The sequence below is a fragment of the Erythranthe guttata genome, chromosome 11 (genome assembly GCF_056151865.1).
Source record: "Erythranthe guttata isolate IM_541 chromosome 11, IM_541, whole genome shotgun sequence".
NCBI classification, from domain to species: Eukaryota; Viridiplantae; Streptophyta; class Magnoliopsida; order Lamiales; family Phrymaceae; genus Erythranthe; species Erythranthe guttata.
The window spans coordinates 14,001,785-14,014,738 of record NC_142543.1 but is presented as its reverse complement, the minus strand read 5'-3'; the positions used below and the strand labels follow the sequence as shown (position 1 = coordinate 14,014,738).

General features: G+C 35.2%; 2 protein-coding genes and 1 long non-coding RNA gene across 3 annotated transcripts; 2 read left to right on the top strand and 1 right to left on the bottom strand.

The window, feature by feature from the left end:
- The first annotated feature begins 859 nt into the window (after window positions 1-859).
- LOC148767048 (uncharacterized) lies at window positions 860-3,867 on the top strand. The gene is made up of 2 exons (XM_088825730.1): window positions 860-1,267; window positions 1,499-3,867. Exon 2 carries the CDS (start codon window positions 2,058-2,060, stop codon window positions 2,994-2,996), a length of 939 nt encoding a protein of 312 aa, XP_088681856.1. The 5' UTR covers window positions 860-1,267; window positions 1,499-2,057; the 3' UTR covers window positions 2,997-3,867.
- A 2,931-nt stretch (window positions 3,868-6,798) lies between these two features.
- Window positions 6,799-8,070, top strand: LOC148767047 (uncharacterized). The gene is made up of 3 exons (XM_088825928.1): window positions 6,799-6,816; window positions 7,150-7,871; window positions 7,959-8,070. Exons 1-3 carry the CDS (start codon window positions 6,799-6,801, stop codon window positions 8,068-8,070), a joined length of 852 nt encoding a protein of 283 aa, XP_088682054.1.
- A 3,066-nt stretch (window positions 8,071-11,136) lies between these two features.
- Window positions 11,137-12,492, bottom strand: LOC148767046 (uncharacterized). The gene is made up of 2 exons (XR_016034390.1): window positions 12,112-12,492; window positions 11,137-11,560 (listed from the first exon to the last, which is right to left on the bottom strand). It is a non-coding gene; the product is annotated as an uncharacterized LOC148767046 (long non-coding RNA).
- Between the last annotated feature and the right edge of the window lie 462 nt (window positions 12,493-12,954).

Below are 12,954 nucleotides of genomic sequence, written 5' to 3'. Positions count from 1 at the left end.
TTAATTTTAATAATTTTTTTTCATTCATGTATATATATTGTATTTTTTTTTTAATATTATTATTGTAATTTTTATAATTTTTTTTATATTTCAATTTTTTATAATTTGTTTAATTTTTTGTATTTTTTGTATTTATTCAAAATTTGGTAAAATTACTGTTAGAATCCCTTGGATTCTAATTATACGAGAATTAGATGAAACTTGTGCCACAAGTTTACATATACCATGAGCTAAAGAAGGGAAGAGTCCTCGAAACTTTTAATTCTTTTAATTTGTCATTAATTGATTTATAATAGGAATTATTCTTCTAAAGAGTTTCTTTGTATTGAAAATATTATTTCCTACGTGATTAAGAGTTTCCTAACCCTAATGGACTCTGGTTTTCCTTGTTGTACAGTGAATCAAAAAATGTAGGCGAGCATATATACGAGAGCAGCACGGGATCGTGATTATTAGAATCCGTTGGATTCTGACTTCGCAAGGAAACGTGTAAAAGACTTGTTCCATAAGTCTAGATATGTCGTAATATAAGAAGGGAAGTTTCCTTGTGTTTTAATTCTTTATTTTATCATTAATTAATTAATAATGGGAATTATCTTTATACAAGCATAATTATCTTTTTTTTTTATATATTTTATTGTTAGTAATTGGAATTAGATTAGGAAGGAATATCTTGGAGATTTACAATTCTATATTTAATATATCTCTTGTACGTAACTCCTACCTAATAGGTCTCTTTTCTTGTACAGGGAATTTTCAATCTGACAACTATATAAAGGAAAGCTTTAGACGTCTGTTCGTGTGTCTGCTGGAGAGAAAAATATTGCTTTTTCTTTGCTGCTCTTCTAGCGTCTTGTTTATCGAGAGAAGTTCAAGAGAAAATATTTTTTTCCTCTCGTTTTTATTGCTCCATCGTGATACGTGATTTTCATAGAAAATATATCGGCTTCAAGGCTTTGTGGTGAAGACACCAAGATTCAAGGAGTATCACAAGTTTGCTTCTTCTATATAAAAAGAAGATCGGTTCTTCGGGAGAGGGGCTTAAACAGATCTCGGGAGGAGATCGATCCGCCGACTGAGGGATTCAGCGTTGAAGGGAGTTCAACCGTGCGGAGCAAGGGACGTGCTGCAAATTGAAGATTTATAATTCAGCGTAATATACAAGAACGGCGTCAACAAAGAGGGAGTCTTTGTATTTTGATTAAGTCCTATTATTGTATTCGTAAAACTAAAAATTACTAAATTTTATTTGCAGGTCCCCGTGGATGTAGGGTACAATTATATCCGAACCACATTAAAATTTGTGTCTCGTTTATTTATGTTTTTACGAACTGCTTCACGAACTGTTGCAACACTTCACGCAACAGTAACGAAAAACTGAATCTGACACAAATAATTTATATCTGCACGAAATAAATTCTAACAATTGGCATCAAGAGCCTATCACTAGATACACTTAGTGAGATTTTGGGATTTAATTTTTTATGTTTTTGTGCAGAGATATGAATAATCATCGTGAAGGCGCATTCCTACCACCTCTCTTGGGTGAATTGAACTACTCTGATTGGAAAATAAGGATGAAGATGTTCATCAAATCTATTGATGAATGGGCCTGGCGCGCGATTCTAATTGGTTGGACACCTCCTACCTCAATGAATGAGTCACACGAGATCATTCAAACGCCAAAAGAGAAGTGGAGTGATGAAGAAGTACGGATAGCAGATTATAATTCCAAGGCAACCAATGCTATCTTGAGTTGTATCGATGACGATCAATTCAAATTGATATCAATGTGCAAATAAGCAAAGGAGGCATGGGATGTTCTACAAGAGGCCTACGAAGGAACTACTCAGATAAGCGAGTACAAAGAGACTGTCGCTGAAAATGTTGCAACAGTTGGACAGACAGTTCAGAGAGACCTTAGGTATGATAATTTGCATTCAATACATGATAAAAGATCAATTCCGTTAAATCTTGCAGGTGATGATTGGGATTCAGAAAATAACAGCGATGATGACGTGTCAACCTTGGAAGAAATAAAGCAATGCTATGAAAAGATGTACGAAAAATTTCTTCAGGTGTGTGAGTCAAATAAATTCTTAGAAAAAGAGAAGCTTGTCCTAATTGAGGAAAACAAAGTATTGAAGGTACGAATTTCTACTCTTGAACAAAATGTTATTTCTGCTAGTAGAGAAACAGATAGCTTGAAGGCTAAATTTGCTCAAACCCAAGATGTTATTTCTAAGTTTAATACTGGTAGAGTAACTTTGAATGAAATTTTGAACAAAAATCAGCCGAACTACTGTCGTATAGGTATATGGGGTAACCACCTATCTACTGGTGCATCGAAACAGAAAGAAAATCCTAAAAGAAAAACCAATTTTGTTAAGCAATCCACTGTTTCACAGACTGCTGCGACAGTTGCACCAACACAGCCATTTCAAAGAAAATTTTGTGTTCCTACCTGTCATTTTTGTCATGTTCCTGGTCATATACGACCCAGGTGTTTTAAGTACTTGAAAATGGTTAAAAGAATAATGGCCCGCTCACCACTTTCCGCTAAAATTGATCATACTTTTGTGTCGTCTCAAAAACCCAAGATAAAGGTTGATTTAGTGAATAAAACTCAACAAAAAATCTGGGTAAAGAAGTCTGATCTTAATTGTTTATCTGCCATTACTTCTTTGAACTCTTGTGATGATAGTACTAACTGTTCCAACAGTTCTGGTGACAAAGCTAGTTTGGGGAATAAAAAACTTGGTAATCTGAATTGTGATAATTTGTATGCGAAAAATAAGTTTATGAATCCAATTCAGCATTCGAGAACTAAGCTTACTGATATTTGTCATCTTTTCATAAGGGGCTTGGTCGAAAAGGGGGTTGTCTCAATTGATTATGCTGCAACGGAGAATGAATTAACTGATGCTTTTGCAAAAACCCTTGATGCACAGAGATTTGATTCCTTGCGAAAATCGCTGGGAATTTATGTTGCTTAATCTGATGCAGTTGCATGAACTGTTGCAACAGTCTGTGTGTCCAGACTTGCAACTTTTAGTGGTAGGACACTTCATATGTTTTTGCATCTCATATAGGACCTGCATTAAGCATACTGCATATGATTGAGACAAATGTGAATTTGATACTTCATGTTCTTCTAAACTTTGTGGGGGTAGAACTTCACCAATTCCCGAAATGATTACTTAAAAGGCTCCAACTTATTTATTTCTCTGAATAGTCTTGTCATGGTTGGATGTTTTTATAGGGAAAAGCTGCCTCTTTTAATGAGTGAAAGCTACTCTTGAACTACTGTTACTAATATATATATCTACAACCATTTGGTCAGTGAATAGTTCGAAGCCTTTTTGAGTCGAGTCAGTAAATCATGTGGCCGAAAGCTCGCTACACGGCTCAATTAGAAAGCCCAGGGGACTACACATTGCACGGCCAATATAAATTATACATATGGTTAGTGAATAGTTCGAAGCCTAGTTGAGTCGAGCCAGTAAACCACTTGACCGAACACTCACTACAAGGCTCAATTAGAAAGCCCAGTGGACTACACATTGCACGACCACCATAATCTCATTCCTTTTAATTGCTCTGTTTTTCATGGGAAAAAGCTACCATTAGACGCGTGTGTACGCTACCTAATAAGAGCATCTTTGTGTTTGACTTGGGATTATTAAGTTTATTGGTTGCATTGGCAGTCCGATTTTTGGGGATTGCACTTGTCGTAAATGTGAAGATAAATCCCATATGTTTTGTTTGTACATGCAGTATCCTATTCACATATGTCTCTTCACTCATGTTTATTTCTCATGTTTACTTCTTGTTTTGCATTCGGCATTATTTTAAAAAAAAAAAAAAGAGAGAGAGACGTGATTTTTGTTTATGTGCCGGTTAAATTTGATCTTTTGTTGCAACCGGATCTATTGGGCCTACTACTCACATTTCCACGTTTCGTATGAAGTTTGGCAAAGTCTGTAGTCTTTGTTATTTAATGTTGGATTTGATATCATTATCCTTTGATTTTCGCATTGCAATTATCGTGTGGTATTGAGTTGTGAGTTTGTGACTTTGTGTGCACGTTATGTATGGTGATTCTTCTCACTTACTTTCAAGTTTCTCTCTTCGTTTGATCTTTTTGTTAAGTGTTTGAACAGATTGCTTGACACATCAAGATCATTAGTCCATGTTGTTTTATCTATGCATGGTGATTGCCCAGAAAGGGGGAGAAATGAACAGTAACGATGGCATGAACACAGGGGGAGTTCCGACAACTGTTGCGACAGTGCATCAGACAGTTGATGGAACAGTGCAGGAATGCAGGGGGATTTCAGATAACTGTTGAGACAATGCATCATACAGTTGTTGGAATAGTGCAGAAATACAGGACAAATAAGGAGGAATTCATTGTAAAGGGAAGTTGATTCTGCTACTGCATATTTTTTATTGTTCTTTGCTTAATTGAACAGCTGTACACTATCTGCTGAACTGTTTGATAAACTGTTGCAACAGTTTAAATTTGCAGATGTTATTTTGAATTTGCTGACCCTTGTTCATGCATGTATCATATATTTAGGGGGAGTAAATGTTCTGACCAATCAATGCCAAAGGGGGAGAGTGTTAGAATCTCGGTGGGATTCTTAGTCCACAACACCAAGTGGAATTCTGTGGAGATGTGTATTAATATGAGGAACATATTTTCCTTAGTTATCTCATTAGATAATTTGAGAAGAAATAATTTATCTCTCCACACTAACACCTGAACGTGTGTATTCAAAAGAGAAGGAATTTCACTTTTTCTAATATTGTGTTTATTGTCATTAATTGGTTTAGATCTTCACAAGAATGAAGTCATTTACAAGAGGAGCTGCCTAAGGATCATTTACAGGGGCAGAAACACATGCAGGGGGAGCTGAATTCATTGTGAACCACCTGCCGAAGCCACTACTGTGGGAACAGTTGCTGAAACTGTGGCACTCACTATTGCAGCAGTTCATGGCACTCTTGTTGCTGAAAGAGATGGAGATGATGAGCTGTTCCTTTAATGCTGAGGATGATCTTTAGTTTTATTGTTTCCGTCTATCCTCTGATTGTTTTATTTTCAGGTTTTTACTCAACGGGAGAAAATGATTATAATCAATAAACGACAAAGGGGGAGATTGTTAGAATCCCTTGGATTCTAATTATACGAGAATTAGATGAAACTTGTGCCACAAGTTTACATATACCATGAGCTAAAGAAGGGAAGAGTCCTCGAAACTTTTAATTCTTTTAATTTGTCATTAATTGATTTATAATAGGAATTATTCTTCTAAAGAGTTTCTTTGTATTGAAAATATTGTTTCCTACGTGATTAAGAGTTTCCTAACCCTAATGGACTCTGGTTTTCCTTGTTGTACAGTGAATCAAAAAATGTAGGCGAGCATATATACGAGAGCAGCACGGGATCGTGATTAGTAGAATCCGTTGGATTCTGACTTCGCAAGGAAACGTGTAAAAGACTTGTTCCATAAGTCTAGATATGTCGTAATATAAGAAGGGAAGTTTCCTTGTGTTTTAATTCTTTATTTTATCATTAATTAATTAATAATGGGAATTATCTTTATACAAGCATAATTATCTTTTTTTTTTTATATATTTTATTGTTAGTAATTGGAATTAGATTAGGAAGGAATATCTTGGAGATTTACAATTCTATATTTAATATATCTCTTGTACGTAACTCCTACCTAATAGGTCTCTTTTCTTGTACATGGAATTTTCAATCTGACAACTATATAAAGGAAAGCTTTAGACGTCTGTTCGTGTGTCTGCTGGAGAGAAAAATATTGCTTTTTCTTTGCTGCTCTTCTAGCGTCTTGTTTATCGAGAGAAGTTCAAGAGAAAATATTTTTTTCCTCTCGTTTTTATTGCTCCATCGTGATACGTGATTTTCATAGAAAATATATCGGCTTCAAGGCTTTGTGGTGAAGACACCAAGATTCAAGGAGTATCACAAGTTTGCTTCTTCTATATAAAAAGAAGATCGGTTCTTCGGGAGAGGGGCTTAAACAGATCTCGGGAGGAGATCGATCCGCCGACTGAGGGATTCAGCGTTGAAGGGAGTTCAACCGTGCGGAGCAAGGGACGTGCTGCAAATTGAAGATTTATAATTCAGCGTAATATACAAGAACGGCGTCAACAAAGAGGGAGTCTTTGTATTTTGATTAAGTCCTATTATTGTATTCATAAAACTAAAAATTAGTAAATTTTATTTGCAGGTCCCCGTGGATGTAGGGTACAATTGTATCCGAACCACATTAAAATTTGTGTCTCGTTTATTTATGTTTTTACGAACTGCTTCACGAACTGTTACAACACTTCACGCAACAGTAACGAAAAACTGAATCTGACACAAATAATTTGTATCTGCACGAAATAAATTCTAACAATTACTGTACTGAAAGTCTACTAAACATGATTGTATTCATGTACTGTTTTTTTATCCCAAAATTCATCTACACCAACAATAAAAATCACAATTTAGACCTTGATATTGTAAATTAACTAACAAACAAAGATGAGAAAATACTATTACATGTATATATTCTTCAAACATGAACAAGCATTAGTGTACATTAAAAAAGGGGTTTACTATTCATAGTGCGGTTTTTTCCAGCTACAGTGCGAAATAATTCATTTGTCAAAAAACACTTTAACCTTTTACAAAATCCTCTCAACCTCCAAATATTTTGAGGTTGTAGATTGTGATTTGTTTTCGTAAAAATCAGTTAAAAGCCAACGATTATCAAGATGGCCAACATCGATCCCGTAAATGAGTAAAAAATTACGTTTTAGTGTGATTTTTTTCGATTTTCAGTCGTTTCGTGTAGAATATCACGAAATTATTCAAGTCGTTTCGTGGTGTTTTGCACGAAATTAACACCTTATTCATGTTTTCCAGTCATTTCGTGTACAATACTACGAAATTATACGTCTTATTTCGTGTAAAGTCACACGAAACAGCAGTAAACAGTTTTGTTACTCATTTCGTGCAGTACTACACGAAATGTATGCATGCATTTCGTGTACTTTTACACGAAATACCTAGTAATTTTTTTTTTGTGTGTGCAAATATCTAACATTTTTTTTGTATTTACGCAGCCATATGACGACAATTTGTATTTTGATCCCTCGGTTTTGGATCAAAATGAATATGAAGATTTCTCTCACTTCTTCCAAGTTGATATTGTGTTCGGTAGTAGGGAAGAATTAATCAACTGGGCCAAAGCAACTGCAGTTAGTCATTGTCACCGTTTGATTTGTCAGTCTAGAAGGGAGAATGCACAGTACTTGACGTGTGACAAATACGGACATGGCCGACAAACGAATATCGATGTGGAAGATCCTAGAAACACAGGAACAAAAAAATGTGGTTGTCCGTTCAAATTGATTAGCAAAAAGTCAAGGTTTGATGAATTATGGCGGTTGACTGTCAGCGATGGCAGGCATAGTCATCGTCCGGCTTTGTTTCCTCACAGACAAGGTACGACTAGTCGTATAACTCCACAACAGAAAGCAAGAATTAAAGAATTGCGAAATTCTCACGTGAAGCCAATGCTAATCATGGATAGATTGAGGAAAGATGATCCGACGATACAAACCTCTATGAAGCATGTTTACAATGAGTTGGCCAAGATTAAATCTAAGGAAATGGAGGGCATGACTGTTATTCAGTTTATGATGCATAACTTTCAACAAGGCGAGTACTGCATCGCGTCGATAGTGAAACGAGCAACACGAATGTTTGCATGTCTCGAATCTATTAAGTTACTACGGCTATTCCCGTATGTTATATTGATGGACTGCAGATACAAAACCAATAAGTAAGTAAAATTACGATTGTTTAAATTATGATTATTGTGTTTTAATGTCTTGTATTGTTTAAATATGTAAAAACAACATTGTTGTAGGTATGCTATGCCTCTTTTGGAAATAATTGGGATAACTCCAGTTGAGATGAATTTTACAACTGCTGTTGCATTTATGTCGCATGAAGATGCAGACACCTACAATGGACTTTGAATTGTTTAAAAGAGTTGCTAGATGGTGTCGAACCTGATGCGATCTTGACAGACAGGGAGTTGGGTCTTTTGAAAGCACTGTCAAATGTCTTCCCATTTTCGTATCATATGTTGTGTATATTACATATAAACATAAATGTTGAGGCAAATGCGAAGAAATTTATGGGAGGCAACAAAGACCAAGGTCTAATATTCCGACGTGTGCTGTGGGCTAAGCTGGTGAAATCAGAAACCGAAGAAGAGTATCATTACAATTACAATGAAATTGTTGGACGGTATGCAGGGTATCCTAGGCTGATACAATATTTGAATGATACGTGGTTGATATACAAGGAGAAGTTTGTTCGAGCCTATAGCCGCAATGTGTATCATTTTGGCAACACGAGCACCAACAGGTATTACATGTTTTAGTTATTTAAATGATAAAATATTATATAAAAATAATATTTATTTTGTAATTTGATAGTCGTTGTATGATTTGATTGTTGTTGTAATTGGATAGGGTGGAGAGTGCTCATTCTTCAGCGAAGGGTTGGTTAAATGCTTCGACCGGAGGTCTGGATAACGTGCAAGGCAAACTTCGGGACCAAGTTTATAGCCAAATTAGTCAGCTGAAGTGCGATTTTTCATTATCATCCAAGATAAGGAAGAATACTGCAGCATGACCGTGTTTTCAGGGTTTGGTTTGTTATGTTACACATCTGGCATTAGAGAAATTGGATCAAGAGATGGAGTCCCCGGCGATGCAAGATCCGAGTATTTGCACACACTATCTTTGGAATACTCATGGGCTCCCATGCGCGTGCAAAATTGTGCAGAAAATGGAAGATAATGACACGTTCGTCATTTCAGACTTGCATCCATTCTGGAGTACCATGGCAGTTGAGCCTTCGGAGCTACCTGAGTATCAAGTAAACCGCGGGGAGATTGTGGATAGACAGATTGATGACCTGAATTGCAATTTGAAGAAGATGAATTACACGAGTAAAATAAATGACGTGGCCTCATTGCGTGGCATCGTTTATCCGTCTACGTCGCATCTGTCCGAGCCATCATTTGTTAAGACCAAAGGACGACCAAAGAATAACTCGACAAAGAGAGACCCTTCCGGAAGGCAGTATCATATTGATGAGGAGACAATTAAGTCGTCTTGTGGTTCCATGTGTCGCCAAACCTCATCTGGTGCAAAGATTCCTAAAGCAAAGGTTGAGAGAAGCACTGATGGAACGCCTCAATCGAAGATGAAAGGTCGTGGTTCTCGTATTCCCACACAAGAATCTGTTGCCCCTACAATACATGCACATGAAAGAATTGACTTTTATTCTTTCGTGCCCAGATTTATGGTCTGTCTTATTCAATATTATGTTAACGTGATGGCGTATGACAACTGTGGGTACCGGTGCGTTGCTCAAGCCGTGTACGGGGATCAAGAAAGATGGCCGCAAGTGAGAGGGGAGTTGCTTATTGAGTTATACGAGCATGCTAATGTCTACAATTATCTATAGTTATATATAGTGACATAAAGTCTAGATTACTGCAGCATGAATCCGACTTCACAAGGGACTTCACCACATCTTATTCTATGCATATCATAAAAATATATAAAATGCAAAACATGTGACAAAGAAATACGGGTTAACATGCAAGTTAGATTACATGAAAAATACAAAAACAAAACATGATTTTTTTAATTAATTTACTATACTGAAATCGACTACAAATGACTATATATTGTATACTACAAGTTCTATAGCCATGTAAAGTTATATGTATCCATGACTATACATGACAACATATGACTGTATAAGACTACATATAAACTGTATATTCACCTGATCCAAATCACCCATCTAAGTAACCACTACTTAAATTTCTAATACATACAAAAAAAGCTCTCTCACTTTAGGCATTTCGGATCATCTTCAAATAAATGCAAAAAATAAATTACATATCATTTATAACAAAAATGAACAAGATAAGAATAAAAAAAATCAAATAATCTAAAGAAAAAGATTTTAATATTAATTGTTCATTGATCTTTAAAAACATAGTAGATATGGGTTCTTTTTTTTATTTTATAAGAAATAGTAGATCTGGTTTGAGTCATCCCTACAAGATAAGAATCAAACAAAATCAAAAATCAAATTAATCAAAGAAAAAAGATTTTAATATTAATTGTTCACTAGATCTTCAAAAACATAGTAGATCTAAGTTTTTTTTATAAGAAATAGTAAATCCGATTTGAGCCCTCCTTCAACCAAAAAAAAACAAGAAATAAAACAATAACTTAGAAACTATTGCATCAAACAGAAGTAGAAGAGATATAAAATAATTTTAAAACAAACAAACCCTCATCTATAATGTTTTTGGCATCATCGAGTCTACTCGATTTGGACGGGTGATTCAAGGTGGCGATTTGAGGAGCAACAACGGCGGCGCAAGACGGTTGGGGAGCAGTGGCGGCGGGCGGCACAAGACCGTGGGGGAGCAGAGTCGGCGCTCGGATGGTTGTGGAAAGCGAGAGATATAGAGAAAAAGACGAAGAGTGATAGCGAGAGGGAGTATGTTACGTGTTATGGGTCATGTGAGAGGAAGAGAGAGAATGTTAGGAGGATTAAGGTATTCATTGAATTGAAATTAAAAGGGAAAAACAGGTACTTTAAGTTGCCCATGGGGTCTCACAAATTAAGTCAGAATTTGAGTTTTTGACTAGGGCGGAAAAAACCATTGGACCTATCCCTATATATTTTCAAAACTAGGGGTTCACTCATTTATCCTTATTTCAATTATATTTGTAAGCGGTGTATTACACTATTTGAGAATTAGAGTTTTGCCGAGCTGGAGTTTTGGCTGAGGATTTTGGTTGGGTCTAAACCCGCGAATTGAGAATTGGGATTGGGTGTGGAAAGTTTTGATAAGTGGAATTGAGAATTTAAAGTTTTGATTAAATCATTCATCAATATTATATTTTTATTGGTTGATCTATAAAATTCTTATCAATATTATCGGGACATGATTACAAATTCACTATAACTTACTAAAAACGTAATGCAGCATAGACTCAAAATTAATAAAACTCAAAAACATAAACATTCGAATTTTATTCTACAAACCGAGACCTCATATTAGCGAATATCGGTATTTTTATTGATATGAATAAGAATTCGAGTACTACTCGAGGATGAAATACGGGAATTGTTTAAAGGATTCGAGCTTTATTGGTTGTTTTTTCACCCATGGTTGGTCTATAACCACTATTTCATACCTTTGTGGACCTACAATGGTGTTGTCTTTAACTGAAATTATTAGATGGTATAAATCGCTTCGGTATCCAGAGCGTGAAACTGTATGTTGTTTTCCCTTGATAATAGTTATAAACTTCAATGGTGCATCTTCATTCTTATTATACTCTGTCACTGCAAATTTTGCGATAGACACAACTGCCGGATCTTTAAGGTTATGCATCGCCATTAGACCAGTTGGGAGAAATCCTATTTTATTAGAAAGGAGAATACTAAAAGTCAACAAGTATACAAATAAAAATAATTATGATAAGAGTTTCATCTATTGGTATATACTTTTTTTTATTATAATTATCTCAAAATCCAACTTCTAATTATTTAATGCAAACATTATAAAAAAATAAAGAGAAATTAATTGGTAATCATCACTTAGCCTAAGTATATCAGCCAGATGGGCCAGGTGTACAAGTTGTCATGGACATGCGTGAGTTTTTACATGATGCAATTACTCCAATTTCATTTTGACAAATTATCAAATCATTTATTTTTTTAAATGTTGAAAGACTGATTTTTTTTTTCTAATAGAGAGAGAGAGAGAGAGAGAGAGAGAGAGAGAGAGAGAGAGAGAGAGAGAGAGAGAGAGAGAGAGAGAGAGAGAGAGAGAGAGAGTGATAGACGCACATAAACATAATATAGTTAGTTTAGACATCTCTTGAGTCTTGCATATTCTAAATAATATAATAAAATATGATTTATTTTATAAATAGTAATGAATTTGAATATAAAAGCACAAACTTTACTTTTATATATTTCGAAGAGCTTGACTTCCATGGGGTGCTCCTTTCTTTGTGGTCTGTACAATATAGATGCTCTAAATTTTTTGGATCGAACGGTCATTTCAAGTTTAGCTAAGATTATTAGTTTGACTTCATAGCCGGTTTCAACTTCGGCTTTAATCACCGAATACGTTGCATCGAGTACATTCACCAAGTAAAAGCTTTTACCGAACTTCGCATTGCGATATGCCAATGCAAAATTTGCGAGAGCTACCACCTTCGGGAGTTTTAGGTCCCATATCGGCCATTCTCGCACACCACCACCACCACTTGAAGGCGTTGTTGCTTCATTGGTAATAGAAACAACTAATATTAAGAAGAATATCAGTAAGATTGAGCAAGAGATACGCGGCATATTTAATTTGATAGGTAAATTGTGGTGTAATCATTCCATTTTATAGGGGTGCCAAAATTTGAAACTAATGTATTTTGTGCTTTAGATAACATACAGATTAAAGAAAACTTGAATTGATGCTTATCTTGGATTCTCGATGCATAAGTGACAAATATCTTTTTAATTAAAAAATGGCAAATAGCATTTTTGTAACACTTATCTTCTTCTTTATCAAATATTTTATAATTTAATGAATACTAGCCCATATAAGAATCTTCTGTATTCAATGGCCTAATTGTACTGTTAATATGCTGATATTTCTTTTGTTTTTTAGAAACAAATTACTAGAAAATATGCCCGAGGATTGGACCCGGGGCCTGGATATTAGGGGCTATATACAATCAGTACTAGCCCATATTTTTATAACACTTATCTTCTTATTTATGTCACTAGATATTTTATAATTTAATCAG

Excerpts from the sequence above, each read along its gene's own strand:
- LOC148767048 (XM_088825730.1), top strand. The coding sequence starts at position 2,058 with ATGTACGAAAAATTTCTTCAGGTGTGTGAGTCAAATAAATTCTTAGAA.
- LOC148767047 (XM_088825928.1), top strand. Across the intron at positions 7,872-7,958 it reads TGCAGATACAAAACCAATAA|GTATGCTATGCCTCTTTTGG; the intron begins GTAAGTAAAATT and ends ACATTGTTGTAG.